Raw genomic sequence first — 25714 nt, 5'->3', positions numbered from 1 at the left:
GCAACCTCCTCTCCCTGCATTCAAGTGATTCTCCTGCCTCAGCCTCCCGAGCATCTGGGATTACAAGCGTACATCAAGACGCCCGGCTAATTTTCGTATTTTTAGTAGAGACGGGGTTTCACCGTGTTGGTCAGGCTGGTCTCAAACTCCTGACTTCAGGTGATCCGCCCTCCTAGGCCTCCTAAAATGCTGGGACTACAGGCGTGAGCCACTGCGCGCCCGGCCTTCTAGCAGGTAGTCTTACAGATTATGAATTTAAAACATGACCAGTCAGTAAGCATGGTTATGCTCTTTTTGTTTTTTTCTCCAGCCCTGTAGGGCTGCCGGGGTGCAGGTGCAAAGTAGGATATAACCAGGGTTGGTTGGAGTTTTACAAGGCAAAAACCGATGAAATGAGAGAAGACTACCCGAGGGTGCAATCAAAGGAGGGGTCCTAATATGATGAGCCGGTATTTTTTAAATGAATGAATACATGGTTAAAGGCAGGGGATAAAGGCGATATGGTTGGCCATACCAAAGCTCTGAGAGCCTAGGAGCAGCGTGGCCAACGTGTCTGGGAGCCAGCACCTGCCTCTCCTCACTGCCTAGGCCTGACTGTCCCTGGCCTTGTAGGGCCGCACTGGGGGGCGGCCGGCAGGGGGCGCCCTGGGATGGCCAGGAGCCCGGCTCTCCCCGCTCTGTCCCTGCTCTGCGGCCCGCTTCGCCCCTCAAGTTTAAATTCCGCTTAGCAACCCCAGCATCGCAGCCAATAACGCATGAGAGGGCGGAACCGTAGAGGCTTGCGCCCCGCCTCGCTCCGCTATTGGAAGGAATGCAGCCAATGGGAGAGTCGAGGCGGGGAGGTGCGGCCAATGGCGCGGGCCTGTTTGATTCAAAGGTTGCCTATAAAGCGGGCCTGCAGGCTGGTTCTTGTCCGAGGGCTGTCGCGTCCGAGTGCCGCTATGGCTCTGCTATCCCAGGGCCTGGACGAACTGCCGGCTGCCTGCCTGTCTCCGTGCGGGCCGCCTAACCCAGCCGAGCTGTTCAGCGAGTCACGGCGCCTGGCTCTGGAGGAGCTGGTGGCCGGCGGCCCCGAAGCCTTCGCGGCCTTCCTGCGACGCGAGCGCCTGGCTCGCTTCCTGAACCCCGATGAGGTGCACGCCATCCTGCGAGCGGCGGAGAGGCCAGGAGAGGAGGGCGCGGCGGCGGCGGCCGAGGACTCGTTCGGCTCCTCGCATGACTGCTCGTCGGGCACCTACTTCCCCGAGCAGTCGGACCTGGAGCCGCCGCTGCTGGAGCTCGGCTGGCCCGCCTTCTACCAGGGCGCCTACCGCGGCGCCACGCGCGTCGAGGCCCACTTCCAGCCCCGCGGCACGGGCGAGGGCGGCCCCTACGGCTGCAAGGACGCTCTGCGCCAGCAGCTCCGCTCGGCGCGAGAGGTGAGCGGCCCTCCCGGGCCCTGGGTCGCACGGGAGACCCCCTTCAAGAATGGGAAATTGAGGCCTGCTGGGAGCACAGGCCGGGGCGACTACCTCCTCAGCTCCCTACCGGAAGTGCGGGCCACGGGGTCCCGGGGTCCCCGACTCACACCCAACTCTGCGTGTCTTCCCCGGATCCCCCGGGCCGCTTCTGGTGGCAGGAGATAGTGGGGAAGCCTCGGTTCCCAAGGATAAGAATTGTGTCCGGGTTCCATCTCCTAACGTTCATATCCCTGAAGGAGGGACCAGAAGAAGTACTCCCAGCTCCAAATTTCAGTTGAAATCAAACTTGGAAAATTGCCGATTTCCCCGGCTGTCAGCCAACGCTAGATCCCACTTTCAGGAGCTTCTTAGGAGACTCATTACCAAAGAACTTACCTAGGGAAAGTTCCAGGAAGATGGTCTCCAGAGACAACTACGGGGCATTAGTAATCAATTATTATTGCTAATTACTTTCACGCATCTTATGTTGTAAAAAGCAGATAAACACAAGTGGCAAAGCGAGACCCCTGCCGCTTTTTCTTTCTTGTCTTTTTTTTTTTTTTCTTTGAGACAGAGTCTCGCTCTTTTGCCCAGGCTGGAGTGAAGTGGCGGGAACTCAGTTCACCGCAACCTCCGTCCCCGGGTTCAAGTGATTCTCCTGCCTCAGCCTCCCAAGTAGCTCGGATTACAGGCGCCTGCCACCACGCCTGGCTAGTTTTTGTATTTTTAGTAGAGACGGGGTTTCGCCATGTTGGCCAAGCTGGTCTCGAACTCCTGACCTCAGGTGATCCACCCTCCTCGGCCTCCCAAAGTGCTGGGATTACAGGCGTGAGCCACTGTGCCTGACCACTGAAGCCCACACTCCTAATCCCTACTGCACACAGCCTCCCTGCCCTGAGGAAGGATTGGAGCTTTGTTAGTTTTCAACAGGCTGAAGGTTTGTAACAGTTGAAGATTGGGACTTTTTAATTTCCATGTTGCGTATTCTATGAACAGGAAAATGACAGTGACTAGACCTGTCCTTTTCAGGAAGAAAACGAGGTGGTCAGTTTTTAGAGGAGGAGACATTAAGGCTGGCAGAGAACCTCCTCAACCCATCAAGTGGGGAAGGTGGTTAATGATGCCAGAAGAATATAGGTCTCTGGGTTTAGGTTTTGTAAACTAGAATGCGTTTTCCTCTCCCTGGGAAAGATGGAGCCAGATAGATACTTCTGGTACCTGGAGCAGAGGGATCTATGGGAACCTTTTGGTGGGTGAATGAAGGAACTTTGAATGCCACGTGAACGGTCCCACTTAACCCCAGAAGTTGGGGCCAGGCTGCAGTAGAGCAGGGTCAGAGCTCAGCGTTTGCCCCGTGCAGCTTTATTTGCCCTCACTAAGGTGGTCTGGGGACCACCTTGCATCTTCAGGAATGTCTCTGGAAGAAGCCAGAATATGAAGCTCCTTGACCAGAGTATAGGCACAGGAAGCCAGGGTTACTTGGTAAATGGCAAGGCCTAATCCTGGCTTTGCAGCCTAAATGGCTGGTTCTGGCATAGGTTTTATCCAGCAGCTCTCTGACCACACAGAATCACTCAGTGTGTCTGATACATAAAAGGTGCTCAGTAAATACTGTAGGGGCCTATTATGTGCAGCTTTGCTCATTCAGCTACATGCTTTGAGGAGAAATAAAGGGTGGGGGAAAGGGAGTGGGAGGTAGGAAGAAAAGTAGTTCAGGTGATTCTGTCTGCCTTTCTACTCAGCAAGTATTTGTCCCTGGGTGGCTGTGCCTGGGGGTTGTGAATCTGCCATCCCCTTCCTTGACACTGTTTCTATATACCTTTCAAAGTGTGGGCATTCTGTCACACTAAATGAGATACAGTGTTTAAAAACAAATGGTTTGGCCATGCGTGGTGGCTCATACCTGTAATCCCAGTGTTTTGGGAGGTCAAGGCTGGAGGATTTCTTGAGGTCAGGAGTTTGAGACCAGTCTGGGCAACATAGTGAGATCCCGTCTCTACAAAAAGTTAAAAAATTAGCTGGGTGTGGTGGCATGTGCCTGTAGTTCCAGCTACTCAGGAGGCTGAGGCAGGAGGATTACTTGAGCCCAGGAGTTGGAGGCTATAGTAAGCTATGATCATGCCACTGCACTCCAGCTTAGGTGACAGAGCAAGACCCTGTTTCTAAAAAATAAATAAAAACACAATTATGTGTAGCATGGCTTGAATACAAGCTGGCTGCTTACCAGGTGCTTAGGTGAGCTTCACCAAAACTGGAGGAAATACTGCTTTGAACCTTTTGAGAACCCATATGTTTGCTTCCTAAGGAAGTTTTTGGATAATCTTGAACTATGCAGGATATTTTCCCCACGTACTTGCTCTAGGTCCACCCCTCTACCACTGTATCTATTGATGACTCATTCAGCTTTTTGCCTCTGTTGCTATGTGAACTGGGATTTGGCTGGGCTGTGGCCCCTTGCCTGGAAGGGCTATGTAGTGTCATTTTGGCAATGTGCTTATGAATTGGCTGTCCGGCTATTCCAGTTTGTTGAATGGGAGTTCAGAGGCAAAGCTGGTACCACCAGGAGGTTCCAATTCCTCAGAGTCACCTTTCTTACCAGTGCCTATTCCCTATGCTCTTTTGTTCCAAAGAGGCCCCTTTTGCTATGACCTCACCCTCGGGCATCCTCTTGATAACCTGAGCGTTAGTAGTGGGGCTCATTGCATTCCCAGAGAGCCCTGCCAGGAGGAGTAGCAGCTAAGGAATCTGTTGGGGGCCCCTGGCATGTACTTGGATGTATCTGAATTAAGGCTTTCCTGTTCTTGCATAACTTTCCTCTGCATTACAGTAGAGCCTGTGTGGTGTGATCAGTTTCTGTTCCAAATGCTCGTGTCAGCCCCAAGCAGGGCTTCTCACCCTCAGCACTATTGACCTTTTGGGTTGGATAATTCTTTGTCCTGAGGGTCTGTCCTGTGCATTGTAGGATGTTGAGTAGCATTCATGGCCCCCATTCACTCGATGCCAATGGTATCCCTCACCCCAGGTAGTCATGATATTCAGTGTCTCCAGAGGGGGAAATAGGGACTTACTGATGAATGGGCACAGAGTTTCTGTTTGGGGCTATAAAAAGTTTTAGAAACAGATAGCCTGGGAGTGGTGGCTCACGCTTGTAATCCCAGCACTTTGGGAGGCCGAAGTGGGTGGATCCACGAGGTCAGGAGTTCGAGATCAGCACAGCCAAGATGGTGAAATCCATCTCTACTAAAAATACAAAAATTAGCCGGGCATGGTGGCAGGTACCTGTAATCCCAGCTGCTGGGGAGGCTGAGGCAGAGAATTGCTTGAACTTGGGAGGCAGAGGTTGTAGTGAGTGGAGATTGCTCCAGTGCACTCCAGCCTGGGCAAAAGAGTGAGACTCTGTCTCCAAAAAAAAAAAAGAAAGAAAGAAACAGATAGTAGTGATGGTTGTGAATGTAATTATTGCCACTACATTGTACACTTAAAAATTATTAAGATGGCAAACTTATCTATTTTACCACGATAAAAAATGTCTCCAGACATTGCTAAATGCCCTCTGGGGGCAAAATCGCCCCCAGTTGTGAACCACTGGCCTAGAAGTTCTCACTAGTGCATCATTATGGGATGTTACCCACTGGACTGAAGTGTTGTTACTGTTTATCTCTTCCTTTAGATTTCATGTGTCAGGTTAAGGATTTTAGAATTTAGCCATTTCTTTTAAAAAATATTGTGGTTGTAAATGACGAGTTGATGGGTGCTGACGAGTTGATGGGTGCAGCACAGCAACATGGCACAAGTATACATATGTAACAAACCTGCACGTTATGCACATGTACCCTAGAACTTAAAATATAATAATAATAAAAAATAATAATAATAAAAATAAAAAAAAAAGAAAAAAAATATTGTGGTAAAAAATACATAGCAAAATTTACCATTTTAACCAATTGTAAGTGTATAGTTCAGTGGCATTAAATAGGTTCACACTGTTGTGCAGCTGTCACTAGCAGACATCTCCAGAGCTGTTTCAGCTTCCCAAGGTGAAACTCTGTACCCATTAAACACTAGCTCCTCATATTCTCCTTTCCCAGCCCCTGGCAACCACCATTCTACTTTCTGTCTGCCCNGTTCACACTGTTGTGCAGCTGTCACTAGCAGACATCTCCAGAGCTGTTTCAGCTTCCCAAGGTGAAACTCTGTACCCATTAAACACTAGCTCCTCATATTCTCCTTTCCCAGCCCCTGGCAACCACCATTCTACTTTCTGTCTGCCCGCTTGCTTTCTTTCTTTCTCTTTCTTTCTTTCTTTCTTTCTCTTTCTTTCTTTCTTTCTTTCTTTCTTTCTTTCTTTCTTTCTTTCTTTCTTTCTTTCTTTCTTTCTTTCTTTNTCTTTCTTTCTTTCTTTCTTTCTTTCTTTCTTTCTTTCTTTCTTTCTTTCTTTCTTTTCTTTCTCTCTCTCTCTCTCTTTCCTTCCTTCCTTCCTTCCTTTTTCTTTCCCTCTTTCCCTCTTTCTTTCTTTCCCTCTTTCTTTCTCTCTCTCTTTCTTTCTCTTTCTTTCTCTTTGCCTCCCTCCCTCCCTCCCTCCCTCCCTCCCTCCCTCCCTCTCTCCCTCTCTCTCTCTCTCTTTCTTTCTTTCTTTTCTTTTCTTTCTTCTTTTCTTTCTTTTCTTTCTCTGTCTGTCTCGCTCTGTCGCCAGGCTGGAGTACAGTGGTGTGATCTTGGCTCAATGCAACCTTTGCCTCTCGGGTTCAAGCGATTCCCCTGCCTCAGCCTCCCGAGTAGCTGGGACTACAGGTGCCTGCTACCACACCTGGCTAATTTTTTGTATTTTAGTAGAAACAGGGTTTCACCGTGTCGGCCAGGATGGTCTCGAGCTTCTGACCCTCGTGATCTGTCCTCCTTGGCCTCCGAAAGTGCTGAGATTACAGGTGTGAGCTACTGTGCCTGGCCTCTGTCCGCTATTTCTTTATTCTTTTCCCTTAGTGTCTAGCAGACAGTAAGGAAGCTGCAGGATTCTTCTCTGACTGCTTTATGGATAGAGCGTACGTTATTTCAGGAAAAAAGAAAGCAAAAACTAATGTAGTGGGTATATTGGCTTAAAAAAATCTTGAACCCCGACTCTACTAAAAATACAAAATTAGCCGGGTGTGGTGGCACGTGCCTGTAATCCCAGCTACTTGGGAGGCCGAGGCAGGAGAATAGCTTGAACCCGGGAGGCGGAGGTTGCAATGAGCCAAGATCGCGCCATTGCACTCCGGCCTGGGCAACAAGAGTGAAACTCCGTCTCAAAAAAAAAAAAAAAGAAAATTCTTGATGCAAATGATATAACCTTCAGAAGGGAATTTGGCAATATCTAGCAAAATTTCAGTTATATTTACCCATTGATCTAGCACTTCCACTTCTATGTATCTAGATACATTAGCAAAAATATGAATAGTTGTAGACAATAGGCCATGCGTTGCAGCACTAATTATAATAGCAGAACACAGGAAAAAGTTTAGGTGTTCATCAGTAGAGGGTGAGTTCATCATTGTGAATAAACCAATTTGTCTCTGCAGTGGAATATCCTGTAGCTCCAAGAAGGAATGAAGACTAGCTCTGATATGCGGTATCTAGAATGGTACTGACCAATGTGGTAGCCACATGAGGCTATTAAAGTTTATATGGATTAAAATTAAGTAAAGATTCAGTTCTGTCATCTTGGAAGGTTCTGTTGGGCCACACTAGTCTAGAACAATGTATATTCCATGCTACCTTTTATCTATAGGGGGATATAAACACATATACATAGGTATGTACATAGTATACTTGTTTATATAAAACAAATATGTTTATATACACCTATGTATACTTGTTTATATTAAAAATGGAAGAATAAACAAAAAACTATTGGAAATATTATCTCAATGGGGAGGGAGGGACAAGGATGGAAACTAGGTATCTTTGAAAGTACCTTGTTTTGTAAATTAGATTTTGGAACTAGGCAAATGTTTTACATACTTATAAAAACAACTCAAAATGAGAAGCCCTCCTCCCCCTACCCCCTAACTTCTTGGTGCTTTTCCCTCCCCTTTGAAAAGCCTGCCTGCTTGTATACTTCGTGCTGGAATAGTACAGATTACTGAATAGTGGTCAGTCCCTCCACAGGTCAGTAAAAACTTTGCTCCCGCCACCCTCTGGTGACCCTGCCAGCACTTTCATCTGATACTTAAATTGTTTTATTTGTTTGCTTGTTTGTTTGTTTAAGACAAGTTCTTATTCTGTTGCCCAGGCTAGAGTGCAGTGGTGCAATCATGACTCACTGTAGCCTCGACCTCCCAGGCTCAAGTAATTCTCCTGCCTCAGACTCCCAAGTAACTGGGACTTACAGGCACATGCCACCACGCCCAGATCATTAAAAAGTTTTTTGTGGAGACGGGATCTCAACTGTGTTGCCCAGAGTGGTCTCAAACTCCTGGCCTGAAGTGATCCTCCCACCTCAGCCTCCTAAAGTGTTGGGATTACAGACGTGAGTCACTGTGCCTGACCTAAATTGTTAATTTGATAATAGCCTCTGAAACAGAGGGAAAACAGTATATACAAGCAAGTTTAGGTTTTGCTATGGGAATTTACATTCTTTTTTGTTTTTAAACTCCAAAGATGTCAAGATAGTTACTTAAAGGTTTTTAACAAAATCCCAAGGAGATCATTTCTGTTCTATTAAAACATGTAATACATGGGGAGAAAATATATCTTTTGCTTTTTTAGCAAGAGGGTCCCTAGAGAGTAAGGAGAGGAAGTGAAGTAGCAATGGAGGCCATGTGGTCAGCTGGGGGAATGCAGCAGCCAGCATGTTATTGACTGCAGCACAGGCTGACATATCTTTGAACGTGTGCAGATCTTTGGTGGAATTCCAAGCATGTTGCACACCTGACCTCACTTTATGACTCTGGAAGGGAAGGGAAGGGAGGGAAACTGCGGTGCAGTGAGAAGGGGTGATCGGTACGAACTTCCTGCTTCACACAGAGGAAGAAGAGCTGGAATGAGAACTGGAATGACTGGCCCTGAGGGGCCTCTTGGGGCTGCACATGTGCCTGGTCAGAGCCCAGACCTGCCCATTGAGTGTGTATGAATCACTGACTTCGAAGAGCTGGAAGGGGCCTTGTTTCAAGGACACTGAGACTCAGATGGAATGGCTTGTCCAGGGATAGTGACAGAATTGGGACTAAGAATATGAGTAGCTACCATTTGAGGGCTTTCCATATGCTAGGAACTGCCAATAAACACTATGAGGTAGGTAGTCTCAATCATCCGTGGTGAGCTTGAGCCCATGTACTTCATGGGCTACGCTGCTGAGCCTTTAGTGTTCGTTCTAAGCTCCCAATCATGTGAAGAACTGCCCATTAAACTTGTTTGGAATGATATAAAATACTGAGTGTAGTACTTTTCTTAGATGACTGCAGAGTCACACAGACTTGGGTTGAAATTCCAGCCCTTGTACTTGCTTAAGTTTGTCACCTTGAACAAGTTACCTAACCTCTTCAGGCTTTGGCTTTCTCATCTATAGATTGGGGATGATAGGTAATGGGGTTTTGAAATCTCTAGATAGCACTTTTGAGCTTTTGTGCAAGAAGGCAAGCAGAGGCCGGGCGCGGTGGCTCAAGCCTGTAATCCTAGCACTTTGGGAGGCCGAGACGGGCGGATTACGAGGTCAGGAGATCGAGACCATCCTGGCTAACACGGTGAAACCCTGTCTCTACTAAAAAAATACAAAAAACTAGCCGGGCGAGGTGGCGGGCGCCTATAGTCCCAGCTACACGGGAGGCTGAGGCAGGAGAATGGCGCACACCCGGGAGGCGGAGCTTGCAGTGAGCTGAGATCCGGCCACTGCACTCCAGCCTGGGCGACAGAGCGAGACTCCGTCTCAAAAAAAAAAAAAAAAAAAAGGCAAGCAGAAAAGAGTTCAGTTCTACTTGGCAAGTAACATAAACAGGGTCTGTGACCTTCCCAGAGACCAAGAAGGCCATCATGATGTCTGCTGTTCAACTACATAGGTTCCCATGTCCCTTGGTACACATCAGGAGGGGATAGGTAGAAGGACTGAGAGAGATAGGCTTGAGATTTGTCACCTGAGATGATGTGCACAGGTGCAGTTGCTCCAGATATGGCTGGAGAAGTGCAGGAACAGTGGGGTGCTGCATTAGGCCGGCCATTAGGCCCCTGACTAGCTGAATGCGTCCTCCTCCCATCTCCTGTTGTAACTGACTTGCACTGAGTTGCAAATTGCAAATGGGTGTTGATCCTGGAAGGGACTCTTGAAAGTCACCACTCTCATGACTTTCTAGCCCTTAGAGAGTGGGTGGGCTCCACACAGCACAGACTGGGAGAGTGCCATGACTGTGGGCACTTGATGTGCAAGGGCTGCCTGCCTTCCAGACATGCCTTTGTCCTTCGCACATTATGCCTCCAGGAGTGGGAGCAGTGGCCAATTTCCACATCAGTATTCAAGTCCAGGTGTATTTCTGGGCCCACAGGATGCAGCATGAGCACCGGACACCTAGGAGATGCATCCTGGCTTGGAAAGCAGGACTCAGCCAGTTAGTGGATGAGTCCAGGTCATTGCTCAGCTCAGTGAACAGAGTGTCCCTTCAGTCTAGCCCCAGGTCTAATTCAGCTACGCAGGAATTGGTTGCATGAGGGCTGGGACATAGGAATAGGGGGATGGGGATGGGGATTTGAAGGAAGACCTCCCTACTGATTGCTTCTACAGTAGGACTGTGGACTTTTCCTCTGTAAAAGACAAGTACTTTTGACTGGGCATCGTGGCTCATGCCTGGAATCTCTGCACTTTGGAAGGCCAAGGTGGGTGGATCATTAAGCTCAGAAGTTGGAGACCATCCTGGGTAACATGGTGAGATTCTATGTCTACAAAAATTAGCCAGGTGTGGTGGCATGTGCCTGTAGTCGCAGCTACTTGGAAGGCTGATGCGGGAGGATTGCTTGTGCTTCGGAGGGGGAGGTTGCAGTGAGCCGAGATCACACCACTGCACTCCATCCTGGGCGATGGGGTGAAACTTCGTTTCCAAAAACAAAAAATAGATGAATACTTTTAAGAGTCCTGCTTTAGTAAGAAAGGAGTGGGTGCTGGGTATAGGGGGAGTCAGGGAAAGAAAAACCTCCATCAACTCTACACACCCTGAGGATGTTAAGGACTAGTGTTCAAATCCAACACACAGGAAAGGGTGAGGCTTTAAAACCAAACGGTGGAACAAATAGCAAATTAGGTATTTACTCACCATATAACAAAGGTGTTGCACAATTGTTTTGTTAAGTGGTGAATCAAAATTCAGCTTGGTGGTGCCTTGTGCTGTGGGCCCCTGGGCGCATGCCTCTGCCTCCAGCAGGTCTCTAATCCAGCAGCTGAGCTGGGTTTTTCTGGTCTTTGTTTCCAGAAGCACTGAGGGTACGTGTCCATTGGCCCATCACACTCTGTTACCCCTGGCTTGTCTCCTGTCTCATTAGACTGCGTTCTCGAGGACAGGGATTGACACTAGATCCTCAGTGCTCAACACCTGCCTGCCTCGATTGGGTCCACCCTGAAGATTTGAAAGAAGAGTGGGGCCGGGCGCGGTGGCTCAAGCCTGTAATCCCAGCACTTTGGGAGGCCGAGACGGGCGGATCACAAGGTCAGGAGATCAAGACCATCCTGGCAAACCCGGTGAAACCCCGTCTCTACTAAAAAATACAAAAAACTAGCCGGGCGAGGTGGTGGGCGCCTGTAGTCCCAGCTACTCGGGAGGCTGAGGCAGGAGAATGGCGTGAACCCGGGAGGCGGAGCTTGCAGTGAGCTGAGATCTGGCCACTGCACTCCAGCCTGGGTGACAGAGCGAGACCCCATCTCAAAAAAAATAAAATAAAATAAAATAAAAATAAAGGACCAACTAGGGCAACATAGTGAGAACTTGTCTCTACAAAAACATTAAATAAAAAGCAAAACTGGCTGNGGCAGGAAGGGGGGGTCAACCGGGGAGGCGGCGTTTGAGGGGGGGAGACGTCGGGACCACAGGACACACAAGGGGAGAAACAAGAGCAACCCAAAAAAAAAAAAAAAAAAAAAAAAAAAAAAAGAAAGAAGAGTGGGAAATCAGAGAGGCAAGCAGGTGTGTGCGTTTTCCTCTTTAGCTTTCTCCCGTGAGCACTACTCTCATTCTTACACCTGCATATTCCAGACCTCTTTCTGAAGGTTTTACTGCCACCTCAAAATTCATTTCGAAGCCCACCCCTCGCTCTTGCTTCTTGTCTTGTGTTTCCTGTTTCCTTGTATCTGAATATCCCTCTCCCTGTCATCTTCAGCCCATGTCGCCCACTGCTGGGCTCTCCCATGACTTCCTTCCCTCTTCTGCAACCTCATTGCTTCTTGCCTGCCACTGATTTTCCTTCTTCCCTCTTCTGCAACCCTCATTGCTTCTGCCATGTCACTGATTTTTCTTCATTTGGTCTCTAGTCCTCCTAAACATTTATTGAAGTTGCTTAACCTAAAGAATATCCACGTGACTGACGTGTTATAGGTCCTGTGTTGGAGGAGGTGGGGCCAGACTCTGACCTATACCAGTCTCTTCTGGCATCAGTTTCTCCCATCCTGTTGGATTCTTCACTTTGAACTCATTACTCTTATACAGGCAATGTGGAGAAGTTTGAAACTGATTCCTCGGTTGGCATTCGGGGCCTTCTGTGATCTTGCTCATTCATCCATCTTTTCCAGTCATGTCTCGTGACTCCCTTTCATACATGCTGTACGTTCCAGCTAGACTGGTACATACCCCGTCATTCCCTACCTCTTCCTTTGTCATCATATGGCTTCCCGTGGGAATGCCTTCTCCTCCCTTCACTTCTCCCATGCCCTTGTCCAAGTGTCCTTGTGATTCAGCTCAAATGCCATCTCCTCCAGGAAGCCTTCCCTGCTCTTATCTGGTAAGCATTTGAGTACCTATAGTGCCTATAGTCCACCACTGGAGGAGACACCTTGTTTTTGTTTTGTTTTGTTTTGTTTTGTTTTGTTTTTTGAGATGGAGTCTTGCTCTGTTGCCCAGGCTGGAGTGCAATGGTGCGATCTCAGCTCACTGCAACCTTCACTTCCTGGGTTCAAGTGATTCTTGTACCTCAGCCTTCCTAGTAGCTGGGATGACAGGTGCATGACACCATGCTCAGCTAACTTTTTGTATTTTTAGTAGAGACAGGGTTTTACCATGTTGGCCAGGATGGTCTCAAACTCCTGACCTCAGGTAATCCACCCACCTTGGCCTCCCGAAGCACTGGGATTATAGGCATGAGCCACCAGGCCCAGCCCCCTTAGTTTAATTGCTTAGGCTATATATATCATTTTGCCTCTCTGCATCCTGTGTCCTCTCCTTGAGGTAAGTTGGGTCTATGTCAAATTCCTCATAGCCATCTTTCTGCCTAGTGCAGTGAGCAGCCCACGGTGGGCTCTGAGGAGGTCTTGGCTGCATAATAGCACCCGTTTCCTGCCTTGCCCTCCTGTGCTAAGCCCTTTCCATGCTTTGTTTCACTTAATCCTCACAGCAGCCCTTTGACCCAGATGCTATTAATTGTATCCTCCTGAGGAGGAAACTGAGGCTCAGAGAGATTAAGCCACTTGCCCAAGGTCACAGAGCTGGTAGGTGGTAGAGCTAGGTTCTATGCCCAGACCTTTTGTCTTTAATCCCTGCTGTATGACCCGAATGAGTAGGATGAATAGGACTGTCAAAATAGGATGTGTAAAGCCAGTGGAGGATATAAACTTCAGAGGATGCCATGAGTTCAGAAAGAACGTTTCTTGTTTTTTAAATCACTGTGTTCAGTGGGTTTCAGCCTTGCTCTTTACCAAGAATAGCCCACAGCTTACAGCATCATTAAAAGGGGTGGGGAGGGAAAGGCAGCAGGAGAGTAACTGGTCTTCTCGACCCCCTCACAGCAGTGACTTCCCAGGAACTGGCATTTCAAGGTCTCACATCCTAGTAGACCACGCCCTGGAGTGTTGGAGAAAGACAGCCAAATTGCCTTTTTGTCTCTTCATTCCTTCTTTAGTTCCCCAAATCCTTAAGGAGTAATGACTGTCATGTACTGTCCTGAGTCCTCTGGGACCACAGAAATGAATCAATCCCATTCAAGAGCCTTTGCTGCAGTAGAAGGAGTGAAACCCATAAATGAATAATCCTAACTTTCAGAAAAAGAGTTAATGTGATTCTGAGAGACAGGCTTTTACTGTTGAAATGGGGAGGAAGGAGAAACCCATATAGCTCCAGACTACAGAAGAGCTTCCAAGCCTTGGTTTCCTTAGTTAACACCCCCGGCTTCTGACTCAGTTTGTCAGGACCTGTTTCTAAGCCTGGATGTTTGGACACCCCCACTGCCTTGCCAGGAGTTTGCTGAGGACCTTGGTTTTAAGCCTGCAAAGGGTGTGATTAGAGGCATTGTGGCTGGAGCAGCCTGTCTTTAAAAGAGCGAGGAAAGCTGAGCAGTGTCTCCCTGTGTTGAACTGTCTGGACAGCTCCAGCTCGGGACTGGTAAAGTGAATAAATGAGCAGATACTAAGGGATCCTTTGTACCTTGTACTTTATGTAACATAGTCATTTAATTCTCGATACAACCGTATTTTGCAGCTAAGGAAACAGACATTTGAAACAGCTGTAATTTGCCCAAGAATGCGTGGCTAAAAGGTGGCTCTTAATTGTAGTCTGATGCTAGGTGTGGAAAATCACTTGGGAGGCATGAATGGAGCCACGTTGTTGGGGAGAAGAAAGGCCTACTCTGAGCTTAAGGGCAGAATCCTTAGGAAATATTTCCCTGTTCTTTGCTATGGGCTTGCACTGTGGACAATACCAAAGAACTGCAGAGAGAGCCTTTTACTGAGGAGAGGCCGGTGCGGTGGAAGCCATTTGGTTAGAACCTGCCCAACAGACAGCTGATCAGGCCTGGCTGGTGGAAAGAACAGAATGTTAACAAATGTGGTATGCAGTAGGAGGGAAGCAGAAGATGGGAGAATCCATGGGCCTGCTTTGGTTGCTTTCAAGTCATGAGTTGGTGGTGAATGGGGCAGGCCTTAAAAAAGTCAGAGATTAAGATTCAAAACCAGACAATAATTTAAAAAGTAGATTTCGAGAATGCTACCCCCCAGAAGGGCCCTCAGAGAGAATCTAAGGTTTTATTTACTTGTTTAACGGACAGCAAACTGAATCCTGGTGGGGAAATCTACAAGCCAAAGATAACAGTGTGTTACCCACAGAACCAGACAGCTTGCTGATCTGAATTAAGCCTGTAAGACAGGGGTTTAGTGGAGGAATAGAAGGTGAATGGAGCAGGTTCATAAGAGAGCAAGGCAGTGGATTGATGTGTATTTTTGAGAAACCTGCCAGCATGGACAGTTTAGTTGGGAGTGTTAGCTCCTAGTGACAGCATGGAGTGTTAGCTAGGCCAAGTCAAGATTTGTAGGATACGGGGCCCAGGTGTCTTTGGAGGTGCAAAAGAGTCTATGGTGAGGGGAGCACCAATACTGCAGAAGCAGGAGGGAAGGATAACTGTTGGATAGGGATCATTTCCCAGTTCTGAGTGGAGTCCAGAGTCCAGACAGCATGCTATAAGGTGGTGTCCTATAAGCTGACCATGTGCTCTTCCCCGTTTCACCTGTAGGTGATTGCAGTGGTAATGGACGTGTTCACAGACATCGACATCTTCAGAGACCTTCAAGAAATATGCAGGAAACAGGGAGTCGCTGTGTATATCCTTCTGGACCAGGCTCTCCTCTCTCAGTTTTTGGATATGTGCATGGATCTGAAAGTTCATCCTGAACAGGAAAAGGTTTGTGGTACACTATATCCAGTTTCACCACAGTCAACGAATGTGACTAAGCATCCATGATCTACAAGGTGGTTGGTGGCAGTATCCCTGTTTACAAGGAAGGGACTGAGGATGTGAGCAAAGTCATTTGCCTGGTCTTACAGAAAATGGACAGTACCTGTGACCTGGCAATTCTCCTAGGAGATGAAAATATAGGCCCCCACAAAAATTTGTGTATGAGTTTTATAGAAGCATTATTCATAAAGTCAAAGAGTGGAAACAATCCAATGCCCATCAACTGATAAATGGTTAAATGATATGTTGTCTATTTATACAATAGCGTACTATTCAACCATAAAAAGGAATGAAGTGCTGATACATGCTACAGCATGGATGAACCTGCAAACATGCTAAGTGAAGGAAGCCAGTCGCAAAAGACCACATATGATATTATTCCATTAAGTCAGAATAGGGAAAGCTACAGAGACATCGATTAGTGGTTGCCTAGGGCTGGGGAGTTGGAGGGAAGGACGGGGTTATTGCTAACTGATGAGAATGTCCTGAAATTGACTAACGGTGATGATGGTTGCATATATCTGTGGATATACTAAAAACTACAGAATTTGTGTTAATTGTATGATCTGTGAATTAGATCTCAAGCTGTTGAAAGCAATGTTAGGATTCAAGACCTTGGCCTCTCCCCTGTACTGTCCTGCCTCTTAATAGAGCCTGGACCAGCTCCCTTGTTGAAGGCCCGAAGGCCACCCTGGAAGCTGCTGCTTTTGACAGTAGTTCCAGGAGGCTGCCCTTTTAATCATGGCAACCAGTATTTGTTGAGCTCCCACTCTGTATTTGGCACTGCTCCATGCTTTTTTTTTTTTTTCTGAGACAGAGTCTTACTCTGTTGCCAAGGCTGGAGTGCAGCGGCACAATCTAGGCTCACTGCAACATCCCTCTCCCAGGTTCAAGCGATTATCCTGCCTCAGTCTCCCAAGTGGCTGGGATTACAGGTGTGCAACACCACACCTGGCTAATTTTTGTATTTTTAGTAGAGATAGGGTTTTGCCATGTTGTCCAAGCTGGTCTTGAACTCCTACCTCAGGTGATCTGCCTGCCTCAGCCTCCCAAAGTGCTGGGATCACAGGTATTAGGCCCCACGCCCAGCCTGCTCTGTGCTTTTAACAGATGTTATGTAACTGAATCCTGGCAGCAGCCCTATCAGGTAAGTGGCATCTGTGCTTCAGATCAGGAAATAGTGACATAGAGAACCCAAGTGTCCACAACTGGGGTCTGCCTCCTCCTATGTCTGTCTGCCTCCAACCCCAGTGTCTGTAATCAGTATCACATGCTGCTGCTGTTCATTTCACATTATTGTAAAATTAGATTTTATGTCTATTTCTCTGATTCTGAAAATAATCTAAGTGTTTCAGTGGAAGCCTATACAGCATAGCTAGCTTGGTCACTTTCATGGAAAGAAGCAAGAAAAATTGTCATATTTATTACAGATTTTTTTTTTGTTCTGTTTTGTTTTTTTGAGATGGAATTTCACACTTGTTGCCCAGGCTGGAGTGCAATGGCACGATCTCAGCTCACTGCAATCTCTGCCTCCCAGGTTCAAGCAATTCTTCTGCCTCAGCCTCCTGAGTAGCTGGGATTACAGGTGCTCGCCACCACACCCAGCTAATTTTTTGTATTTTTAATAGAGACGGGGTTTCACCATGTTGGTCAGGCTGGTCTGGAACTCCTGACCTCAAGTGATCCACCCGCCTTGGCCTCCCAAATTGCTGGGATTACAGGCGTGACCCACCACGCCCGGCCCAGAATTTGTTTTTTAAAAATTAAGCAACCCATCGCTTCTCAGCCTTTTGGCTAAGATCAAGTGTAAAAATTAAGCAACTTAACCTGTGAGCTTCAGAACTTTATTTGTTCATCACCTATCTGAGCATCTATTATGCACCGGGTACTAGATATAAAGCAGTCAGCAAAACGAATTTAGTCTTTGGTACTATAAGTTATTGCCTAAGAGACTCTAACTTACCACCTTGTTATTACCAAGCAATTTGATTTACAGAATTCAGATTCTCCCACAGAGTTCTTGTTGATTGCCTCATGATAAAGACACGATTGGGGTTTAGAGACCAATTGAGATGAGATAGCCATGTAACCCAACAGGTGGTTAGAAAATGAGGCCAGGTGGACCCAAGGAAGATACACTTTGGCATGGAAAAGAGCATTATCAGCTAGTCAGGTGAAGAAATTGAAGGTGTCAGTGTTTAATTTCAAGGCGCTCTTTCTATAATTAAAGCTGTGCGTTAGCAGAGAAATCACAGAATTGTTCTGGCCACAACTTTGATCAAGTGATTTTCTCTGATTTATCTACTAGACAGAAATCTATGAGCAGGTACCGGTTCAGGTGCCTACTGTTGGTTGCTGCCTTCATAGGTGCCCAGATCCTCTGTAGGGGGATTTAAGAAGGCCTATTTCTCTGGCTTCCCCAGTTTTTGTAGTCTTACTCCTTCCTGGGGAAGCACTGTCTGCTGGTTGCTTGTGTCTCCTGTGCCTGTCTGTGCTAGTGAATTTCTGCCCTTGCCGTATGGGGGCTGATTTCCCCATGCTTTGCCTCTGTAGCTGGTTCAGAATGTTGGGTTGTGCTGTCTGTAGGAACTTGGTCACACATTGATGTGCAGGCACTCATGAGTGCTTTGGCCACGATCACAGAGGCATGTACAACATGCAGATGTGTGTCAAAGGGAAAGATACACAAAACCACACCTAATCTGCCCATAATGGTATTTTTTATGCTTATTATATGTTGATCCTTTACAACTTGGCTCAGGGGTCATCACCTCCTCCAGGAAGCCCTCCTCCCACCAAGTCCAGGTGTATCTCTATGACATTCCCTAGTCGTCTTTTTTTTTTTTTTTTAATTTTTATTTTGAAATAATTTAAGATTTATAAAGAAGTTACAAAAATAATATAAGAAATTCCTGAATACTCTTAGCCCAAGTTCTCCACATGTTAACATCTTACAAACCTCAGTACAAATAACAAAATCAGGAAATAAACTTGATATCAATACTATCTAATTTACAGAGTTATACATTTCCTGGTCATTCCACTAATGCCCTTTTTCTGGTCCAGGATCCAATCCAGTCTAGGATCACACCTTACATTTAGTTGTCAAGTCTCCTGCATATCATTTAATCTGGAACTGTTTCTCCATCTTTCTTTGTCTTTTAGGGTCTTGACCCGCCCCCCCTCCCCCCCTCCGCTACCGCCACTCCATTTTTTCTTTTTTTTTTTTTTTTAAAAGAAATGAGGTCTCACTATACTGCCTAGGCTGGTCCTGAACTCCTGGACTCAACTGATCCTCTTGTATCAACTAGCCTCCCAAGTAGCTGGAACGACAGACATTTGCCACCGTGCCTGGCTGGGTCTTGACACCTTTAAAGAACACTAGCCAGCAGGGCATGGTGGCTCACGCCTGTAATCCAAGCACTTTGGGAGGCCGAGGTGGGCAGATCACCTGAGGTAGGAGTTCGAGACCAGCTTGGCCAACATGGCGAAACCCTGTCTCTACTAAAAATACAAAAAAATTAACTGGGCGTGGTGGCAGGTGCCTGTAGTCCCAGCTACTTGGGATGCTGAGGCAGGAGAATCACTTGAACCTGGGAGATGGAGCTTGCAGTGAGACGAGATCATACCACTGCACTCCAGCCTGGGCAACAGAGCCAGACTCCACCTCGGAAAAAAAAAAAAACTAGCCAATTTTTTGTAGAATTTGGGTTTGTCTGATGTTTTCTCAAAGTTAAATTCAGATTACGCATTTGATAAGAAGACCACAGAAGTGGTATTATGTCTTGCCATAGTTTTGTTTTGTGTTTTATTTTTAGCTTATTTTGAATATTGATAGATTAACAGAAGTTGCAAAGATTGCACAGAAAAGTTTCATGTACCCTTCACCCAGTTTCCCCAAATGTTACATCTTATGTAACTTATGGTACAATGTCAAAACCTGGAAATTGACATTGGTACAATGTGTGTATACAGCTTTGTGCCATGTTATCATCATGCATGCACATCCAGACAGCAGTTTCCATCACCACAAAGATCTCCCTCCTCCTTCTCCTTTATATAGTCACATCACTCCCATCTCTTTAACCCCTAGCAACCACTAATTTGTTCTCTATTTCTATAATTTTGTCATTTACAGTCTATTATATATATGGAATTATACAGTATGTAACTTTCAAGATTGGCTTTTTTCCCCTCATCACAGTGTTTTTGAAATCCATCCAAGTTGTGCATGTATCAACAGTTTGTTCCTTTTCATTGCTGAGTATTTATGGTATCTTATACCATTCAGCCACTGAAGGACATTTGGATAGTTTCCAGTTTTTGTCTATTATGAATAAAGTTGCTGTGAACATGTGTAGAGGTTTTGTGTGGATATAGGTTTTCATTTCTCTGGATGCTGTTATGTGTTATTGTAGTTTCTAAATCATTCAATTAGTTTCTCTCTCTTATTCTAGTCCTTGAAGGTAAGGAGCATGCCTTACATCTCTGTTGTCTCAGGGCTTGGGACATAGTAGGGGCTCTCTATGTTTATGGAATCAATGAGTCAAACAAAAATCTTACACATTTAATTTAAATGTGTAAGATTTCTAATGATATAGAACCACTGGTCTGCTCCAGAGAATGCAAATTGTTGTAGTATTTTGTATGCCATTGTTTATACATTTATGTGTGTCATTTTACAGGAATAATTATGCATACATGTGCAATATATTGCCCCAGCATACCACCACCAGTGTACCTTTTTGGTAATTATGTATTTGTAGGAGATGTGACATTGCTCGTTAAGCCACATGTGATATGAGTGTTTCTGCCTCAGCAGGCCTGTACTAGAGAACGCCTATCCTATGTTCCTCTTCTCCATACCCATTATGGTGTTGAGGGTGAGTGAGGATGGACTGGTACTCTGATGTGATGCCATTAAACAAACAAGTTGGAGGAAAATCAGCTTAGCTTCTTTCAGATTTTGTTAAAATATTCTTTATTACTGGTGTGTTTTCTTTGATGATTTTATCCCACACATTTTGCTTCAGAATCATTTTTCGAATTCTGTTGTTTAGTATCCCAAAAAGGTTCGAAAAGAAGGCATACACACATGAACTAAGGGTCTCAAAAGTAAATATAAGAAAAGAACAGATGAGAAGAAGGACCAAATGTAGACGTAACATCACTTGAGGCTTCAGAACTGTTTGGCTAGTGTACCGTGTGTACTGTCACTAAATGGTATCCCTAAGCCACGCATCTGCCAATAATTATATCTGGGAATTGTAAACTCAGCCTTTTTGTCTTAATCATTTGCTCAACGGATGAGTATTGCTGAATTGTTTGTTTATATTTCTCCCACTCCCCACCAACAGCTGATGACAGTTCGGACTATCACAGGAAATATCTACTATGCAAGGTCAGGAACTAAAATTATTGGGAAGGTTCACGAAAAGTTCACGTTGATTGATGGCATCCGCGTGGCAACAGGCTCCTACAGGTAAGTTTCTAACCCATCCAAGGCTTATTAATCTAAACTCTTAAGAAGCATGTCACGTAAAGGTAAAAGCCTTTTCCTCTCAGTGGGAGCCTGTATGGCCACGCATTCTGATATGCACACATCTGTGTATATGAGCTGGTTATCAAAGCCTCCTGTTAGAGGCAGTTTGGGTGGGGGTCACCTCCCCTGTCCTGTAGTCCATAGATTAAAATGCAGAAGTTGAACTTGTATTGAGACAACACAGTCAGCAAGTCCTAGATTTCAAGCCTTGACCCAGGTCTGCAGGGGACAAACTGGGGGTTAACAGCAACACACAATATGGAATCCTGGTTCCTTAGGGATCTGGACCTAGCTTGCCCTGGTCACTCGAAGGTAGGGGCAGTTGCAGGCATCTCCATTAGTGTTGAAAGCAGAGCCAGAGCTGTCAGCTTTAGACTCAAATCCTATATGTTGCTTCAAGCCTTGTAATTTAGCACTTTAGAAAATACTGATTATGTTTCTGACCCACCTTTGAAGTCTCACATTGGCAATGGCATCTGAAGGTAGAGAGCAGGGAGGTTGAAGAGAGGGTGGGGATAATGAGTGGTTTACATCAATCTCTAGAATTTGTGCCATTTTTACGTATGTGGCTCCAGTTTTGCTGCCTCTGCAGTAGATTGTCTAATGGTTTGCATGAGGTGTGTCTGTAGAATTTTAAAAAGAAAACCCCATTTTTGAAGAAACATACAACCCTGAGTGATAATTACATGTCAGCCCTGGGTAAAGGTGGAAATGTGAAGACTTGTGGAAGATGAAGCAGTAAGATCAAGAAAATTTTGACACCTTTTTAAACAATACTCTCATTGCTCAGAATAAAATTTGAACTTTCTTCACCAAAGAGGCTGTTGGAAAATACAAATATGAACTCTTTTTCTTGGAATTTCCTTTTGTAAGAAGTTCATTTAAAAAAAAATTTTTTTTTTTAACCCAAATAAAACCCAAGTAGGATTTATCTATATTAACTAAACTTAACTACAAATGGTTTTTGGCTGTTCTAAAATATAAAAACTACACTCTTCAAATGAAATTGATGACGATGATAGCTTCCATTTGTTGAGGACGTTTTATAATCTTGGTGTTGGATAGGTGTTTTATTTACATTATCTCATCGAAGGCTTTCTTTTTTTTTTTTTTTTTTTTGAGATGGAGTCTTGCTCTGTTGCTCAGGCTAGAGTGCAGTGGCGCCATCTTAGCTCACTGCAACCTCTGCCTCTCAGGAGTGATTCCTGTGCCTCAGCCTCCTGAGTAGTTGGGACTACAGGCATGCCACCATGACTGGCTACTTTTTGTATTTTTAGTAGAGATAGTGTTTCACCGTGTTGGCCAGGATGGTCTCAGACTCCCGACCTCAGGTGATCCGCTGGCCTTGGCCTTCCACAGTGCTGGGCTTACAGGTGTGAGCTACTGTGCCCAGCCTCATTGAAGGCTTTCAAAAGAATCTTCCTTCTCAGGCTTTGAAGGCAGTTTTCAGGGGGACTTTGCATTAGCCAGATTTTTGGTTGCAGGAGACAGAGTTGACTGTGTTTTATGATCTTTATTTGAAACCTATTCCGGTACAAATACCACCATTAGTGGGGTGATGGCGAGTGTCAGCTAACTCTCAAACATACTGACTTGAAGAACTTGGAAGGAAGCATAGGAAGTTACAGTTGGTTTTCAGTTCACCTTGACCTAGGACCCACACACTGATCAGAACACTGTCTCCTGATTCTGATGTTTTCGAGTTGATTTTTGTTCTTAGGTAGGCTCTCCCTTTAAAGTCAACAATCCTGGCTTTCTTTTCTTTTTTCTTTTTTTTTTTTTTTTTTGAGACAGAGTCTTGCTTTGTTGCCCAGGTTGGAGTGCAGTTGTGCGATCTCGGTGCTCTGCCGGCTCCGCCTCCTGGGTTCATGCCATTCTCCTGCCTCAGCCTCCTGAGTAGCTAGGACTACAGGTGCCCGCCACCACACCCAGCTAATTTTTTTTTTTGTATTTTTAGTAGAGACGGGGTTTCACTGTGTTAGCCAGGATGGTCTCGATCTCCTGACCTCATGATCCACCTGCCTCGGCCTCCCAAAGTGCTAGGATTACAGGCGTGAGCCACCGCACCCGGCCAGATCCTGGCTTTCTTACATGGTCTTTAGTAGCTGTCTCCCAAAGGGTGAAACTCTTTCACTCAGAATTGCTATCAATCCCTTCTGTCAGAATCCATTTGACAAAGAAAAAAGAAATCTCTAAAAAATTACTTGGCTCGAGTGGGATTACATGCCCAACCTGAATGAATCCCTGCATCCGAGGGAATAGGATACTCTGGCCAGTCTGGACCATATGCCTGCCCCTATTGTGGTTGGAGAGAGTATGATAATGAAAGCTTTCTGGGGTACAGGTGGGTGTGAGTTCTGCTAGCAGACAAGGGAGGCGGGGAAGGGACACTGGACAGGCAAGGGCACATGGCCACTAATCAGCTCTAACATGTTTTGAGCCATGGTGTTTTGTGAAAATGGCAGCATAGCCCCATGACTGTGGGTCCTCCACTGTTAGGAAGACTGCTTCAACAGCCACAAGGACAAGCTTGAGGGCAGGAAGGCATGTTACCACTCAAACAGTAGCAAGGAGCAGGGCATTAGCAATTCATAGGGCCTGGGGCCTGATATGGGGTCCATTAGTAGCTCCCCACTGTGATAATCCCTTTATCTGGTTTCCGTACCTTTAAAATGGGGGTGCTGGCCTAGTTTTCTTACCTTTAAAATGGGGATGCTGGCCTAAATACTTACAAGCCCTACTTTTTATTTTTAATTAATTAATTAATTTATTTATTTTTTGAGACGGAGTCTCACTCTGTCATAGAGTGTACAGTGTCATGACCTCGGCTCACCGCAACCTCTGCCTCCCGGGTTCAAGCAATTCTCCTACCTCAGCCTCCTGAGTAGCTAGGATTACAGGCATGCACCACCATGCCTGGCTAATTTTTTGTGTGTTTTTACTGGAGACAGGGTTTCCCCATGTTGACCAGGGTGGTCTTGAACTTCTGACCTCAAGGGATCTGCCCACTTTGGCCTCTCAAAGTGCTGGGATTACAATCATGAGCCACCGCGCCTGGCCCCCTTTCTAGTTTTTAAAAACTCTGAGGCAAGGACCAGGTGAGGTGGCTCATGCCTGTAATCCTAGCACTTTGGAAGGCTGAGGTGGGAGGACTGCTTGAGCCCGGGAGTTCAAGACCAGTCTGAGCAATATAGCAAGACCCCATCTCAAAAAAAAAAAAAAAAAAAAAAAAAAAAACCCTCTGAGGCTGAGCATTTAGTGTATTTGTTAAACAGCTGGCCTTTTTACTTTTATGGTAACACACATATGTGTTATATATATGTTAAGGCTAGTTAAATGCATGCAAATGTTAGGTATTGTATCACCAAAGTTGTGACCCTTATGTGGTAAGATACCTGTGCTATATTATTCAGATGGACAGTGAGTAAACCAAAATTGCTCATCCTTACCAGCTGCTGTTTGTTTCTTTTTAATCCTTAAGTTTTACATGGACAGATGGCAAATTAAACAGCAGTAACTTGGTAATTCTGTCTGGCCAAGTGGTTGAACACTTTGATCTGGAGTTCCGAATCCTGTATGCCCAGTCCAAGCCCATCAGCCCCAAACTCCTGTCTCACTTCCAGAGCAGCAACAAGTTTGATCACCTCACCGACCGAAAACCACAGTCTAAGGAGCTCACCCTAGGCAACCTGCTGCGGATGCGGCTGGCTAGGCTCTCAAGTACTCCCAGGAAGGCAGACCTGGACCCAGAGATGCCCGCAGAGGGCAAGGCAGAGCGCAAGCCCCATGACTGTGAGTCCTCCACTGTTAGTGAGGAAGACTACTTCAACAGCCACAGGGACGAGCTCCAGAGCAGAAAGGCCATTGACGCTGCCACTCAAACAGAGCCAGGAGAGGAGATGCCAAGGCTGCGTGTGAGTGAGGTGGGAACACAAACCAGCATCACCACAGCGTGTGCTGGGACCCAGACTGCAGTCACCACCAGGATAGCAAGCTCTCAAACCATGGTTTGGTCCAGGTCGACCACCACTCAGACTGACATGGATGAGAACATTCTCTTTCCTCAAGGAACTCAATCTACAGAAGGGTCACCAGTCTCAAAAATGTCTGTATCAAGATCTTCCAGTTTGAAGTCTTCCTCCTCTGTGTCTTCCCAAGGCTCTGTGGCAAGCTCCACTGGCTCTCCCGCTTCCATCAGGGCCACTGACTTCCACAATCCTGGCTATCCCAAGTACCTGGGCACCCCCCACATGGAACTGTACTTGAGTGACTCACTTAGAAACTTGAACAAAGAGCGGCAATTCCACTTCGCTGGTATCAGGTCCCGGCTCAACCACATGCTGGCTATGCTGTCAAGGAGAACACTCTTTACTGAAAACCACTTTGGCCTTCATTCTGGCAATTTCAGCAGAGTTAATTTGCTTGCTATTAGAGATGCAGCACTTTATCCTTCCTATCAGTAACTACTCCGTGTTCAGACTCCTGGTTTCTTCCAGGCTTACAGTGGACATCATCAGCTTCCTGCTTTAAAAAATATCTTATGTCCCTAATTGCCTTTCTTTTACCTGACTTTGTCACCTTTGTTGTCTTTGAATTCTATAGGCTGCATATTCTTTTACGTGCTTTGTTTTGTTTTTGTCATGTATGTACCAGGTATTGGTTTTATGGTTTAAACACTATGGATACAGGTTTATTTTATTTTTCTTGTTTTTTTTTTTTTTTTTTTTTTGCACAATTTTAATAGTCATGCACTACATAATGATGTTTCGGTCAACGACAGACCACGTATATGATGGCAGTCCCGTAAGATTATAATACCGTATTTTTACTATACCTTTTCTATGTTTAG

At 46.0% G+C, this 25714-nt stretch overlaps 1 protein-coding gene across 1 annotated transcript; it reads left to right on the top strand.

The window, feature by feature from the left end:
• The first annotated feature begins 816 nt into the window (after positions 1–816).
• Positions 817–25714, top strand: FAM83D (family with sequence similarity 83 member D). The gene is made up of 4 exons (XM_025398991.1): positions 817–1418; positions 15102–15269; positions 20681–20805; positions 24347–25714. Exons 1-4 carry the CDS (start codon positions 852–854, stop codon positions 25326–25328), a joined length of 1842 nt encoding a protein of 613 aa, XP_025254776.1. The 5' UTR covers positions 817–851; the 3' UTR covers positions 25329–25714.

This window comes from Theropithecus gelada, chromosome 10 (assembly GCF_003255815.1).
Source record: "Theropithecus gelada isolate Dixy chromosome 10, Tgel_1.0, whole genome shotgun sequence".
NCBI classification, from domain to species: Eukaryota; Metazoa; Chordata; class Mammalia; order Primates; family Cercopithecidae; genus Theropithecus; species Theropithecus gelada.
The sequence above is the reverse complement of the archived record's forward strand: the minus strand, read 5'-3'. Positions and strand labels throughout refer to the sequence as shown.